Genomic DNA, 15,770 nt, shown 5'->3' on the forward strand with positions numbered 1-15,770 from the left:
TTACGCAACGAAGCAAGGGTTTCTGGGTAACTTATGCTGAGCCGCACAATATTATCAGCGGTGTAATTAGTTATGGCGGCCATTTCGAAGAGGGAAGTTGGATGCATACGAAATAAACTTATTCATTCTCCTAGCTTTTATTGACCCTTTTTAACAGAATAGATGTCAGCGGGAGGTTTAACAGAGGAACAAAGGAGGAGAATTGAAGAAAATCGTCGAAAAGCTCTCGAGAAACGAGCGGCTCTCCAGGATCAACGACAGCAGCAAGCGCCGTCAGTAACAGACAGAGCTGATGGTAATCGTAATGTTACAAACCTAAGAGGCTCTAACGTAAATTCACAGAAAATTCCAGCAGGCTCCTTGGCCTCTACATCTAAAACCTTCAACTCAGCAGGAACGCTAAATTCCTTTCAAAGATCGATCTCCAAATTTTATTGTCCTCAGACTCCTTCATCCACGAGAAATTTTAAACACACTAGTCCATGCAAATCGTCTGGTGGAACAGCAACTACAACTAAATCAACTTCTTCAAGAACAAGTCCAAGAGCAGGAACATCAAAGCCAAATACTGGTAACGTTTCGAATTTTAAGGGGAATTCAGAGAAGCAAGTGAAGGGGAACTGTACACTGATCAGCAGACACCGATTTACCGTTGTGGTTCCTTATCAAGCACAGCTCGTAGGAATTTTCAAGACTTTGCCAAGCAGAAATTATGGTATGTTGGCTTTTACAGTTTTTCAAACAATCAATCCATCAATTTTTCAATCAATCAATCAATCAATCCAAAATATTTCGATCAATCAATCAATAAACCAACCAATCTATCAATCAATCTTTCAATCAATTAGTCATCTTTCAATTAATCTTTCAATCAATCTTTCAATCAATTTCACACCTGCAAACAGGGCAAATAGTCATTAGGAAGATTTGGGTGAGGTTGGGAATTACACTTAGTAGAGACTGATATCTACCTTTTTCCTGATTGGCTATTGGGATTACCCATATTTAAGTTCTTTGACAGTCACTCATAAAGTGATCAACACACATGCCCGTCTTTTGCCCATGTTTTTAACTTTCAAGGATAGAAAACCGAGGTAAGAAGCCTGCATTTGTTGGTATGATTCATGATTCAGTGTACAGTATATAAACACTGCTTAGCTGTTGTCCATTCCGAAACATCAACACTAACTTCCTTATCTTTATTTTCAGATGCAAAGACAATGCAATGGGACTTTTCTTTGACAGATTATGATAAGCTCAGTATGTTAAATCAGGCATTCTTAATTATTTTATTTTTTTGTTAATGGCAGTTTGTTTAATTATATGGAGCTGACCTCTTCCCAACACAATGGTGTAAGTGATAATCACATGAACCAAATCTTGCCAAGGTGCTGTTCTAAAAACCTTAAGGCTGATGAACTTTCAATTAAAAAATCTGAACTAAGGATGGACTGAACATTCACTTCTTTTTGGAGTGGGGAATATTCTGCAATTATTCACCTTTAGTAAGATAATTACAGGGAATTTAGACACAAGAAGCCAAGTGTGTTTGCCCTTTACTTGTTCTCAGGAGCATAAATTATGCCATCAACAGTCTCTCTCTAGAGCCTCCTGTCCCAGCATCCCTCTCTAGCTGACACCAACTCTTGCCTATGGACTTGATCTCTGCTTCCGGCAAACATCTCCAGGTGTTCTGTGGGTGACATCTTTTTCACCTCCTTTGAGGATTCCACTTCCTAAGGGGTGAACCAGTATTTGTTTTTAATTTTTTTTGCTAAGCTTGAAGGAAACAGAACTTTCCTAGCTTTTACCACTTTTCAAACAACTATTGTAAGAGCCCTTTTTTTACTCTGATCCCTCTTTATTCCATTGCAAGAGGAAAAATTGTCCTTTAAACTCAGTTTGGATACATTGATATCAACAATCATGTGTGATTTATTCAACAGTGCAAACGGTTCACTCCCTATCCCCTGATATTACAGTGGAAGGATTACCTAAAGCAGTGAGATCAACATTTCTTAAGACTACTCCAGGCACTCTGGAGGAAATGCCAACCAGTGATATCAATTTAAACTCTGTGGATCACAAGCTTGTTAAAGCACTGATGCCATTTCAATTAGAAGGAGTTAGGTCGGTTTTGTTTTTGGTTAACCTTCTAGTTATAACAACTGTAGAGTCTCATTTATCTTCAGAATTATGACAGAAACTAACCTAGGAATTGTGGTAACATGAAGTCCTGTAAAGGCTGCTGACCGGCAAGCAGCAGAGAAGAATCCAAGAGGATTTATTAAAAGCTTGTGTTCTCACCGATCTGTGTAGTATTTGAGAATTCGTGTACTGAACATAACAGGATCGAATTAGATTTTAAGATGTCACCAGAAGAAGATAAGATAAATGTTCCTTTTGCTTTGAATAATTTTTCAGCAAACAGTGATGATCACAATTATAATTTTGTACCGGTGGTCGGTAAATGGAAAAAATAGTATGACTCAGATTGCAACACAAATGTGGACATGCTCAATAACACTTGGAACTGTAGCATATCTCTAGGGAATGGGAAGCCACGCATCGAAATTAGTCTGCTTCTGAGGATTTTCAAGAATGACTTAAACACAAAGGTGCGCTATAAAAGGAGCCATAGGTCCCACTGGACCATTTGTCAATCGACCATTGTGTGATGTAGAACTCTAAGAGTCAAGTCAGCTTGTGCTACAGCTACTCCAAAGCAGTGAACAGCAGGCACATTCCTCAAAATTGTTATATGTCTTCATCACAATACAAGAATTTTTGAGATTTGTATTTCCTTTCTCCAATGGAAACTGTCTTTATTTGTGGCGGTAAATTTGAGATCAAAGTAGGTGGTTGGCAGGTTACGTCATGCCACCATGCTGGTGGAAGTAAACAATAGATATCTCATTAGCTCCTTTTGTTCATCTACCAACATTTAAATTTGACCCGCACACGTCAGTGGTGAGTGACAAATGAACCTAGGTCTTCCCAGGGAAGACTTCTTTACATAGCGCCCCTTTGTGTTTAAAGAATTTTAGGAATAATTATCACTTCTGCCTTCAATGTTCTGTTACTTACGCCTCTCATTAGTTTTGGAATACGCCATGATGGAAGAGTGTTGATTGCTGATGACATGGGACTGGGAAAGACAATCCAAGCCATCTGTGTAGCAAGCTACTATCGCGTTGAGTGGCCCCTACTGGTTATCACACCATCCTCTCTCAGAATAGCTTGGCGAGAGGTACATTTATTTAAAATATGGTGTCATATAATTATAAGGAAAGAGACAAGTCATTGTTTTGACGGAAGGAAATAAGTTTGAGGAAAGGTCTTCAATTTTATTTCAATCTGGAAAAAAAGAGTTAATGAAGTGATTGAAAATGTGCTTAAGGAGAAAGAGGGCTCAAATTAATCAGATATGGCCTCACTTTGAGTGCACCAGCCATTTGCCAAAAAATAAAATCCTTAAATCCATTTGCACAAGTTATTTTAAAATTGACTCCTGGAGAGGAAGATGTTTTGTTTTGTTTTTTTTTTGTTTGTTTGTTTGTTTCCTTGGTTTCTTTTTAATAACCTCTCTAGTGGGAAAGAAGTTAAAAATTTTAATCAGTAAATTTGTGAAAGGTATGGACTTGCGAGGGCATCATCATATGACAGTAAAAGCTTTGAATTAAGAACTTTCATTTATTCTCTTTTGTTTGCAGGCTTTTATCAAATGGCTTCCCTCTGTTGACCCAGAAGACATTAATGTAGTCCTTACTGGAAAGGACAATCCGACTGCTGGGCTTATCAATGTAATAAGCTATGATCTTATGTCTAAATGTGTAGAGGAGTTGAAGAAGAAACGGTTTAGAGTCATTATAGTGGTGAGTCCAAGTCAGGCTGAAAGAGTTATCTCCGTCTGAAGATATTGTGTGTTATCTACAAACTTTGTCACAAAGAAAGTCTTCAAATCTATTCTGTAGCAAGCACTAAGTTTTAGATATATAATCGTTACTGTTTTTGTTTAAGCATGAAAGCTGTAAAAAAGTTGATCATCTAGACAGTCAGTTTGTCATTCAGTCAATCAATTAGCCAATCAGGTAATCAGTCAGATTATTAGTTACTCAATCTGTCGTTCAGTCAGTCAGTCTGTCATCAATCAGCTAGTCAGTCAGTTAGTCAGTCGGTAAGTCAGTCAGTTAGTCAGTCAGTAAGTCAGTCAGTCAGTTAGTCAGTCGGTAAGTCGGTCAGTCAGTTAGTCAGTCGGTAAGTCAGTCAGTCAGTTAGTCAGTCGGTAAGTCAGTCAGTCAGTTAGTCAGTTGGTAAGTCAGTCAGTCAGTTAGTCAGTTGGTAAGTCAGTCAGTCAGTTAGTCAGTCGGTAAGTCAGTCAGTCAGTTAGTCAGTCGGTAAGTCAGTCAGTCAGTTAGTCAGTCGGTAAGTCAGTCAGTCAGTTAGTCAGTCGGTAAGTCAGTCAGTCAGTTAGTCAGTCAGTAAGTCAGTCAGTCAGTTAGTCAGTCGGTAAGTCAGTCAGTCAGTTAGTCAGTCGGTAAGTCAGTCAGTCAGTTAGTCAGTCGGTAAGTCAGTCAGTCAGTTAGTCAGTAAGTCAGTCAGTCAGTTAGTCAGTTGGTAAGTCAGTCAGTCAGTTAGTCAGTCGGTAAGTCAGTCAGTCAGTTAGTCAGTCAGTAAGTCAGTCAGTCAGTTAGTCAGTCGGTAAGTCAGTCAGTCAGTTAGTCAGTTGGTAAGTCAGTCAGTCAGTTAGTCAGTCGGTAAGTCAGTCAGTCAGTTAGTCAGTCGGTAAGTCAGTCAGTCAGTTAGTCAGTTGGTAAGTCAGTCAGTCAGTTAGTCAGTCGGTAAGTCAGTCAGTCAGTTAGTCAGTCGGTAAGTCAGTCAGTCAGTTAGTCAGTCGGTAAGTCAGTCAGTCAGTTAGTCAGTCAGTAAGTCAGTCAGTCAGTTAGTCAGTTGGTAAGTCGGTCAGTCAGTTAGTCAGTCGGTAAGTCAGTCAGTCAGTTAGTCAGTCAGTAAGTCAGTCAGTCAGTTAGTCAGTCGGTAAGTCAGTCAGTCAGTTAGTCAGTCGGTAAGTCAGTCAGTCAGTTAGTCAGTCGGTAAGTCAGTCAGTCAGTTAGTCAGTTGGTAAGTCAGTCAGTCAGTTAGTCAGTCGGTAAGTCAGTCAGTCAGTTAGTCAGTCGGTAAGTCAGTCAGTCAGTTAGTCAGTTGGTAGGTCAGTCAGTCAGTTAGTCAGTTGGTAAGTCAGTCAGTCAGTTAGTCAATCGGTAGGTCAGTCAGTCAGTTAGTCAGTCGGTAAGTCAGTCAGTCAGTTAGTCAGTCGGTAAGTCATTCAGCCAGTCGGTCATTCTGTGAGTCAGTCAGTCAGCCAGTCAGTCATTCAGCCAGTCAATCATTCAGTTAGTCAGTCAGTCAGCCAGTCAGTCATTCAGCCAGTCGGTCAGTCTTTTAGTCAGTCAGTCAGCCAGTCGGTCATTCAGCCAGTCGGTCATTCTGTTAGTCAGTCAGCCAGTCAGTCAGCCAGTCAGTCATTCAGCCAGTCGGTCATTCTGTTAGTCAGTCAGTCAGCCAGTCAGTCATTCAGACAGTCATTCAGTCAGTCAGTCAGTCAGTCATTCATAATTTGGATATATCAACAAAGTTGAAATGGTAAATTGGCCACCGTAACGATTACAAAAGCTCTGACAAAGGGCTAACGCTCAAAACGTCAGCTTTTGTAATCGTTACGGTGGCCAATTTACCATTTCAACTTTGTTGATATATCCAAGTTATTTCGTTACCCCCACCGACGCAACCCCTAACAGTTTCTTTAGAAACTATCAGCCTTTATTCAGTCATTCAGTCAAACATTCAGTCAATTTGGTGTATCAACTAAGTTTAAATTGTAAATTGGCCACCATAATGAGTTAAAAAGCTGACGTTTTGAGCATTAGCCCTTTGTCAGAGTGAAACAAGATTTGCTCTTAGGAAGGGCTAATGCTCAAAATATCAGCTTTTTTAACTCATTACAGTGGCCAATTTACAATTTCAACTTAGTTGATGTAACCAAATTACCTTCTTACCCCCACCGACACAGCACCACAGTTTCTTTAGAAACTTTCATCCTTTAGACATTCAGTCAGTCAGTCATTCAGTCAGGCATCTAGTCTCTCAGTTAGTCAGTCAGTCAGTCAGTCATTCAGTCAGGCATCTAGTCTCTCAGTTAGTCAGTCAGTCAGTCATTCATTCAGTCAGGCATCTAGTCTCTCAGTTAGTCAGTCAGTCAGTCATTCATTCATTCAGTCAGGCATCTAGTCTCTCAGTCAGTCAGTCAGTCATTTAATCAGTCATTCAGTTGGTCAGTCAATGAGTCAGCCAGTTAAGTCCATCAGCAGATTTTGCTTAAATTCACTGTCCCTTCATGCCAGGATGAATGTCATTTTATCAAGAACTATAAGGCCTCCAGAACCCAGGCTGCCTTGTCACTTCTTAAGGTACATGCAATCACTGTTAAATTATTTTGAAAATGAGATGATTATGATGTCTTAGGATATAGAGAAGTCAAGTGCCAGTTTTTGATACATGGTAGTGAATACTAGAGGGCTGAAGATTTCTCTCTCACATAAATTTATGACATGTGAAAGCATCTCTGTCATAACTGTTGTTTGGTCAAGTCGCGCAAAATGCTCCCAGCAACAACTTCTTAAACCAGAACTTCATTTGAATCCGTTTGTGTTGAGTGTGTTACATTATCAAGGATTGGAACAATCACTCGTTCCATTTTGTCTCTGCAAGTTCTTTTAACTCAATAAACATCAACAAAGAAACACAAGATGTGATTGGACAAATGATCTTGGTGCAACTCACGAAAGGATCATACTAGGGACTGTGTGATTAGCCACACAAATGGAAGGAGAAAGGAATGGGATTGTGTTATGAGCAGTCATTGGTGTTGTATGTGGGGGGGGGGGGGGGGGAGGGGGAAGGAGGGAGTTGATGGGGGAAGTTTTTAATGATAACAACAAACAACAGTTGCAAAGCCGGGAGACTACTATTCGCCTTAATCTGTAGACCTTTTATTTAGCTTATCATGCTGCTTTGTTACCGTTGAAGTAGCCTTCAGCAACAGCTGTGGTTATTTCATTATTTTGTTACTAGCCAACATCTTTTTTTCCTTTTCAAGAAGTTGTTATACTTTTATTTCAGTGTCATCATCTTTTCGTAATTTTATGCAGTGGAACCTCGATTTAACGAAGGGCCAAGGGACTGGGGAAATTGGTTCGTTATATCGAGGTTGTGTGACATACATTTTACTGTAATTTTAACCGGGCTGAAACTGAAATATCGTTCGTTATAGGACTTCGTTGTAAAGAGGCTCGTTAAATCAATGTTCCACTGTGTCATGTTACTTCTTTTTTTAATCTTTGTGTTTCAGGCAGCCACTCGTGTGATCCTGTTATCTGGAACCCCAGCTCTCTCGAGGCCGTTAGAGCTGTACACCCAGATCTGTGCCGTCCAGCCATTGTTATTTCCCATATTTCATCTGTTTGGAATCCGCTACTGTGCCGGCCAACAGGTGGGTTAAAGTCCTTTGAAGCCTAAGGGCAGAAGATTACTTGGAACCTTTCCTAAAAGTCGCTACAACTTTACTTGTAATGTTATTTGTCTGAAACCATTCTTTAAAATTTAATCTAAGGAATAGTGGAGAGAATTGTGGCTGAAAGCTAGTCCATTTGGTTCGTTTTCCTGAAACAAAGTATTGATATCTTGATTTAGAATGAAAAGAAGGCCAAAAAAAGATCCTTAGGTTTGGTAACTCCTGAGACGTTTGAAAATAACCCCTGAGTCGAATTGTATGAAACTTGATTAACAATAATGTTGGATTGCGTACAAAGAAAACTACTAATTTTCATGGTAGTTTGATTTAGATTGGTATTAATTAGAGAAATGTTCGATGAGTGTCGAAATAATCCCCGAGTGCATTGGTTTTGCTTCGTTCCAGTCTTTGCTTGGTTCAGAAAACTCTCACCGCCCAACCAATCACCAATCGCAATTGGAATTGGCGCGTTTTTCAAGGTTTGAGTTCTTACTGGTATCTCGTGACATTTGCCTTAATTTTAACTGGCCTTTATGATTAGTTTGGCTTAGGTTCGACCAGGTATTGCTGCTGCACTTGTGTAGTTAGAATCATACAATGTACATCTCTCTTCAAAAGAATCCAACTTGTTATGGAGTCAAATTACACGCGGATTGCGTGTAATTTAAAGTGCGTTTTAAAGTTCAAACAAAATTTTACGCGCGCGTAATTTGCGCGTAAATCCGTCATCTTGCACGCATTTTGCGCGCGCGTAGGCGCTGCCATTCCTTTGGCCGTTACTGTACGTCTCCTTTGTATTACCGCTATTGCTCTCAGTGTTAGTTTATTGTTATAACCATTATGAAAATTATTATTTCATTTCGATTTTTGTGCTTATGACCTTCGTTATTACATGAATTGTTTCTTTTTGTAGAATCGGTTTGGTTGGGATTTTTCAGGCGCATCCAACATGCAGGAGCTTCAACTACTGTTGGAGGAAAAGATGATGATCAGGTAGAATAGAATCTGTTTGAGCCTGAGAACGGCTATATATATATATATATATATATATATATATATATATATATATATATATATATTAGCGGAGCCCCAGTGCGCACAGCTCTTTAACTTAGCACCATAAGGGAATATCAAACCTATCAAGCCGAGAAAATTTGGTCTTGATGTCATGAATTAACCGTATGTTCGACCGTGCGTCCCTATCCCATCATGTAACAATCGTGAGAAGTAACTCGTAATGTACTGAAATGTACTAAAGCTAGACAACACAAAGAAAATGATGGACATCGGAACGTATCCAAACTGAGAACAAATGTTGCTTAGTAAGACGAATCAACAAAACGGAGATTTCTTACAGTCACCTGTCTAGCCACAGGTTTTGTTCCGCAGTGCATCACTTCGGACGTGCGAAACTAAACATTTCACGATCCGCCTTTAGGCGCGGCCCAAATTACATCCTATTGATTGCCCGGAATAGTATAGGCTGCCACCTTTTACTGTAACCATTCGGCATTTCTGAAGTATGATCATCTCTTTTGTAAATTTTCTGCAGACGTTTAAAGAAAGAAGTTCTCTCTCAACTACCTTCTAAACGACGACAAATGGTATTTTCATGAAATTCTTATATTCATTTATGGTAGTTGCTGTTTTTGTTTTCTTTATTTTCGTCTTTTAAAATTAGCCTCCTCGAGATAAGGGCAGCTAATACACTTGTGATCCTTTCGATCCTTTTGTAGGTGCTGCTGGATCCATCACTTATAAAGACCAAAAATTTGGAAAAGGTTGCTAAGGAGGTTTCCAAAGCTAAGGTAAAGTTTTAACTCTTTGAAGTTGAAGTTCATTTATTTGTTTAAGCAGGTTGATTAATTGGCAGCTGTAATAGCTGATGTGGACCTGCTGTCCTAACTCACCCATCCCACCCCAGGGGAGGACATCCATCACACAGTAATCTCGTGTGTGGGAAATTAACGTCTCCTGCCCCAACCCCGCAGGAGACGGAACCTCCATTTATTCGTCCCTATCCGAGAAGACTAGAATATCTAACCATTTCTTGATGTTATAGAAAGGTTCTCAATTCTCAATTATTTTAAGACCTTGAGTGTTGGTCCGGCCGGGGCTCGAACCCTCGACCTCCCGCACTACAGTCCAGCGCTCTATCCATTGAGCTAACCGGGAGGCGGTTTAACACCCAAGACCTGATTGTTGATTCTCCCTTGAAGCGGCAACACATTTCCTTGTCAAATAGTTACGAGAATTTGGTGTTAAATCAAGATAACAACTTCCACCTGATAAGTTTGAGTATAGAGGTTTTGCACAGCAGCCATGTTGGATGGCAGGAACAGTAGATCATTTTACCCATGGGAAAAAAAATTTTTTCTTATGCAAAATACTTACATTTTTCCTGCCATCCAACATGGCTGCTGTACAAAACCTCTAGTCTCATTACCTATTTGTTGGATAACATGTGGATATTACAAGGAGAAGTTACATGTTAATCACTTCTGGGAGTTAAAGGGTAAGTATTTCGCGGAAAGTGCGTGATCCTTTATGAAAAGTTTGTGTTTTTTTTAGTTCGGAGAAGTTGTATTTTGGAGAGCAGTCGAGGTAACTTGAAGAAAATTAAGGAAGGATATTTTATCAATGTAATTTGAGAGAGCAAAATGACGAAGGACTAACGCTCGAAACGTCAGCTTTTTAACTTTTAACGGTGGCCAATTTACAATTTCAACTTAGTTGATTTTAACACATTACCATGTTACCCCCACCGACGCAGCACCGCAGTTTCTTTACAAACTTACCCCCTTTTTTATTTTATCAGTGCTCTTGCTGCGTTTGCGTGCATAATAAGGTGAAATAATTAAACGATTAACTTTACGATTAAAAGCAAATCTGACTTATATCTCTCTGGTTGTGCTGTTCGGTTTAAATACTATTCAAAGCTACGCACCACCTTCAATCTTGTCCCAGGCTTGCTCTTGGAGGGAGAGAGATGAGAGCCCCTGGGCACGAGTTTTCAGCTCGTGTGTAGAGTGAACATAATCTTTCCAGACAGGTTGTCAGTAAACTGTTACCGCCTCCTTTTACCTGTCAATCAAGTGTGATGTGTTCTTGTTCTTTTTCCAGCAACAAGAACAACACGGAGCCCTTCTCAAATATTTCTTTGAAACAAGCGCCAGCAAAATTCTTGCGGTCAGGTAAGCGGTAGATTCTACTTCTTCAAAACATATCTTACATATGTTTTTTCACTGCAAGCACAGGCCTAAATTTGACTTATTTACTTGTCCATGCATAAATCGGGTGGTGCATGCGTATAGAGGAAAACAAACCCTAGTTCATTTATCTTTGTGGGAAATAAAACACTTTGCAGTTTATTTTAGAACTATTGTAAGATTTCCCAGATAAAGAAAAAGTTGATCCTTAAACAAGCATAAATTAAGAAAGACCTAATTTTGGTCAAATGCAGAAGAATACCTGTTAAATTGATAATCATCCAGAAAAAGGCACTGCTTCCCAAACGAACAGTTTGTGGGAAGTCGTTGAATTTGAAGGCATTCATATACACCCTTAATAACTACGTTTATTACACGACTCGGGCAGTCAGAGGGCCAATAACTAAATTCAACCAATCAAAATGCTCTTTTGCCGGTCCAATTTTCTCTAAGTATTGGACCGGGCACTGTCCCGAATGGTTCCGAATGATACCGCACTTGTGTCCCTTTGAACTTCAGTCGTATAATAAATCTCTTATTAACCAAGCTTGCTCGGGACCGTACTGGAAGAATATCGGCCCTCGGTCTTTTTTGTACGGACCTCGCTGCGCTCGGTCCGTACTGTCAAGACCTCGAGCCGATATTCTCCCAGTACGGCCCTAGCGCTTGGTTAATAAGATATATATATACCCCTGGCTTAGTTAAAGTATACTGTTCATCATCATCATCAGATTTTCCTTTTGAAGAACAAAGTTCGAAAGAGTTTTCTCATTTGAAGTCGTTAGTTAAAAAGTGGTAATTTCACATGTGCAATTCTTGCAGCTAACATAGCGACTTGATAGGTCGTATCCCACACGTGCTCGTGAAATGATTTTCAAGTATTCCTTGCATATACGCTCAACCAGGCAGTAAATAATTGACATACCAGCTGATGAGCTAATAATAGTGATTATTCAGTTTTAACGAAAGTAAAAGGAGAGATTTTGCTCCAGTAAAGAGACTTGACATTTTGTAAGTTGCAAACCGCCTTTCATTGGCTGGTTCCATCGTCAGGGACTACATAATCGACCTTCTTGAAAGTGGCCGCAAATTTCTAGTTTTTGCCCATCACAAAATGATGCTGGACGACATTGCCAGTTGTCTCACTCAAAAGGTCAGTACTACGTATTGATTATATGAATGTTAACCGTATTGGTTATCTGAATGTTAACCCCATGTGTCGATAAATTAGTATAGGTAATCACATGGTTCCTCGTAAAATTAAGGATTAATATCACTTGTGTTTTCGGAAGTTGCTGAAATTGCCCGAGTGGCGCAGCGACGAGGGCAATTTCTGCAACTTCCGAAAACACAAGTGATATTAATCCTTAATTTTACGAGGAACCATGTGATTACTTGTTTATAATATAAGGGGCAAAATGTTTTCTTACTGATCTCGCGCAAAGCGGGACGCCATTGTTACAAAACAAACAGAAATTTCTTTACCTTGGCAGCCGTTGCTAAGCGATTTTCAGCCAATCATTTTCAAGTAATTTTGCCCGGGGCAATTACAAAAATTAAGAATAAATGCCCTCTGTCTTGACCAATCACAATTCAGTAATTTTGCCCCTTATATGATAAATAAATGTATGAGACTAGCTCACTTTCTGTCGCATATTGCGACCACGACCGAGTGATACTACTCCCCCAGGGGATGATAGTGCATTACAGGTACCTCCTCCTCTCCTCCCTCTCTTTCCGCGCCATTTTTAGTAGCGAGGTGGCTTGGCCAAGAGCAGAACAAGGCGACCACGAGCAGGGATAGAACCTATCAATTCATCACCAGGCCGCCTCGTCAAACCGCGTCACATCTATTGACAGAAAATTAATTGAATCTCAATTTAAAATTGAACTTCTACTGTTTAACCAAGTTACAGGTCAAAAAACTTGGGCAATGAGAACTTTATAACCCTTTTTTATGTGATCAGTGAACGCGACTGTGACCAGGATTGAGATTGACAGTGGTGATTTTCATGTAAACTTTTAGTCACTTTTTCCTTTTCCTTTCAGAAGTATAAGTTCATTCGTATCGATGGCAGCACACCAGCAGGAGTTCGGCAGAGTTTGTGTGATCAGTTTCAGCAAAACAAAGAGTGTTTAGTCGCTGTTTTGTCAATCACAGCCGCGAATACAGGTGAAGCCACAACTTTTATTAGAACATAACCAGAGTAAAGCGCGCGCTCTGACTGGTCACTTGTCTACCCGGTTTTATCCCATGGGTTTACGCTGCTGACGTGAGCAAATGCAAAGACTAGTTTCCACGATTGTTTTTTCTGGTCACGTAAGAATTCAGTGTTAATTAAAAGAGAACTCTTTTGCTACAATGTATCAATGTTATGTTATAAAACAAATAGTAAACACCACAAAGTACACCATTGAGTTATGGGTACACGCGGGAGGTTGCTGGGCACGAAAGAAGCGTAAGAGTCGCGCAAGGCGAAAGCCGAGAACGACTCTAGCTTCTTGAGTGAACCGAAGAACTGCTTTTCGATCTACATTGTAAGTGAGGACAACAAAGTCTTGGCGATGCTGCAGAATTTGACATTTTCATAGCTTGTCTGAGGAGACTTCAACTCATTCTACTCTCTTGTTGTATTATTCTAGATTAAATTTTTGTTTTACCATTAGGTTTGACTCTTACCGAGGCCAGCGCGGTTGTGTTTGCTGAACTCTTCTGGAATCCTGGGGTGAGACTTTGAGCAATGGATTATTCCCTGATGATATCATAGACTGTATTTAAACTAAAAGAAATATTTTAAAAAGTACTTAGCTGAATTAATAGTCACAAAATGCGGACGGAACTGAGCAAAGAGGGGCTTGAGGCGTGCAAATAATACTTATGAGTCTTGTAAACTACTGCGTCACTGGTTCTTTGTTCTGATTGGCTGCTATAGGATCAAGTTGCAACAGTTGTTGGACTAATCAAGAAGCGTCACAGTCATAAAGCTTATTATTTGTTTGCCTTATTTCCAGGCTCTTGTCCAGGCAGAGGACCGTGTGCACAGAATCGGTCAGAAGAATTCCGTAAATATTCACTACCTTGTTGCCAAAAAGACTGCTGATGATTACCTGTGGTACGCAGTGACAACTAACTTTGTTTATCATGAATGCTTGGTGTGATTTTGATGCCATTCAAGGTCTTATGGAATACAAACGTGCTTTGCGACGTTTTTTCAACGAGTCTGTTATGTCAGCCTTTTCAACAACTCGGTTCTGTTTTTTCTAAAATTTGCATTGGATTTTTAGTCAATCATCTTTCTCAACATTGTTATTCTTCTGCTTTTGTCACAACGAACCCAACACCATGTTTGCACCAATGGACATTTATTTCCTTGTTCCTTTCTTTTATTTTTTTTTTTCAGGCCGCTGATTCAAAACAAATTGGAAGTTCTAGGTAAAGCAGGTCTTTCAGAAGACGTGTTAGAAGCTGACTGCACGTTCTTCAAGGTACTCTTCAACTTACATAACGTGGTTGTAATCATTTTTCGGCACCAACTAGAGTTGTTCATTACCTGTTAAGTTACGAACTATTTTTGTGGGTTTGTTTCTCAGGATCCAAGACAACAGACGCTATTTTCTTTTGTGGAATCTTTCGTGGAAGATTACGCGGCTGTCAGCCCCTCAAGTGAAGCTGAAACCACGACATCATTGAACAATAACTCAGACTTTGAAATCCATACGGAGTCTGTTGCTGTGGAAACAAGACAACCGAAAGATGGCGGAAGTGACGCAAGAAAACGGACGAAACCCAAAGAGAGTGTTTCAAAGACCGGAAGCAAGTTTGCAGATTTATTAGCTGACAAGTTTGACTGGTTTGACGACTTTGGAGATGCGGAAGAGACAAGTGATACCGCACTATTTGATATGATAGGAAGTCAAAACACGCGGTGTGAATCGAAAGGATCAGCTCTAACAGAACCCTCTGCTAAGAGACAACGGCGTTGAAAAAGACCCATCCCTTGTTTTAGTTGTCTGGTGTTAAGATGACAATTTTTCTCCGTCTGATGTGAGGCGTGTGACCGTTTATCACCCATGATAAAATAAAACGTAGTTAGACTAAAACCCGTTTTACCAAGTCTACATTTCAAGGTACCTATTTCTTACACGGTTGTTGTTTTGTGATCGAATTTACGGATGTTAACGTCGCTTGCTTTGTGTAGAAATCCTTGCCAACATTTTTAAATCTGTGCGTCGTGTTGGACGAACTCAACAACTTCAGCCAAGCCTTAGAACTCCCGGCTTGTAAATAAATATTGAAAAAGCAGCAAACACATTGTAAGCGTGTAGTATTTAGCTCGTTGTATAAAATAGAAACAAAGAAGACATACCGTAGCCACAAATTTTACCATTACAAATTGTCAACTAGAAGGAAAGAGTTATAAAGCCAAGAAATGAATTCAAAGAAACATAATATCTGTTACAGTGTAATCTGTAAGGGTTTTGTTATCTGGTACCCATGCTCTTATCATCTTGTGCTGTACTTGTGTTGCCTGGGAATGAATTTTATCGATGAACGGACAGCAAAGGTAGGCCCTAAAAATTTACATAATTACCTTATTTTTAAAACAAGTAAATATGAAAAGTGCATGAAGACTGTTCTTTAGTGCTAGATCTTATTCATTTTCTTTGCTAATGAGCGTAGAGTTCTTGACACATACTTATATTGGCAACAGTAGTGTACCGCGATATCCCATTATTACTGCCTGCGGACAAAAATTCGTGAACATCGAGATGAAATTCTACCCTTCCAACAACTTGCGACACCTAGTTGGTCAAGTTATCTACGTCTACAAATTTTACAAAACATAGAATTGAAACAATTTGCAATTCTCGCGGTTTCGGTTTTCAGTGCACCAAAAATTTAGAGGAGGAATGACAAATTGTACCAGGAAGTTGAGTGTCTCGCAAATAAATTTTCTTCTGATCACCTTTGTGATGAACCTTAAAAGCTG

At 39.7% G+C, this 15,770-nt stretch overlaps 1 protein-coding gene across 2 annotated transcripts; it reads left to right on the plus strand.

Annotated features, from left to right (window-relative positions):
- Positions 1-46: 46 nt before the first annotated feature.
- LOC111331949 (SNF2 related chromatin remodeling annealing helicase 1) lies at positions 47-15,766 on the plus strand. Of its 2 annotated transcripts, XM_088740744.1 has the most exons (18): positions 160-295; positions 445-715; positions 1,210-1,260; positions 1,947-2,130; positions 3,100-3,250; positions 3,714-3,875; positions 6,402-6,467; positions 7,409-7,549; positions 8,484-8,563; positions 9,123-9,174; positions 9,307-9,378; positions 10,694-10,764; positions 11,833-11,932; positions 12,829-12,952; positions 13,447-13,505; positions 13,792-13,892; positions 14,181-14,265; positions 14,371-15,766. In XM_088740744.1, the coding sequence occupies exons 1-18, from the start codon at positions 293-295 to the stop codon at positions 14,761-14,763; spliced, it is 2,166 nt and encodes a 721-aa protein (XP_088596870.1). In that variant the 5' UTR covers positions 160-292; the 3' UTR covers positions 14,764-15,766. The 2 variants fall into 2 exon arrangements, with proteins under 2 accessions (XP_088596869.1, XP_088596870.1); XM_088740743.1 differs by having other exon boundaries at positions 47-715.
- Positions 15,767-15,770: the final 4 nt, after the last annotated feature.

This window comes from Stylophora pistillata, chromosome 12, assembly GCF_964205215.1.
Source record: "Stylophora pistillata chromosome 12, jaStyPist1.2, whole genome shotgun sequence".
Taxonomy (NCBI): domain Eukaryota; kingdom Metazoa; phylum Cnidaria; class Anthozoa; order Scleractinia; family Pocilloporidae; genus Stylophora; species Stylophora pistillata.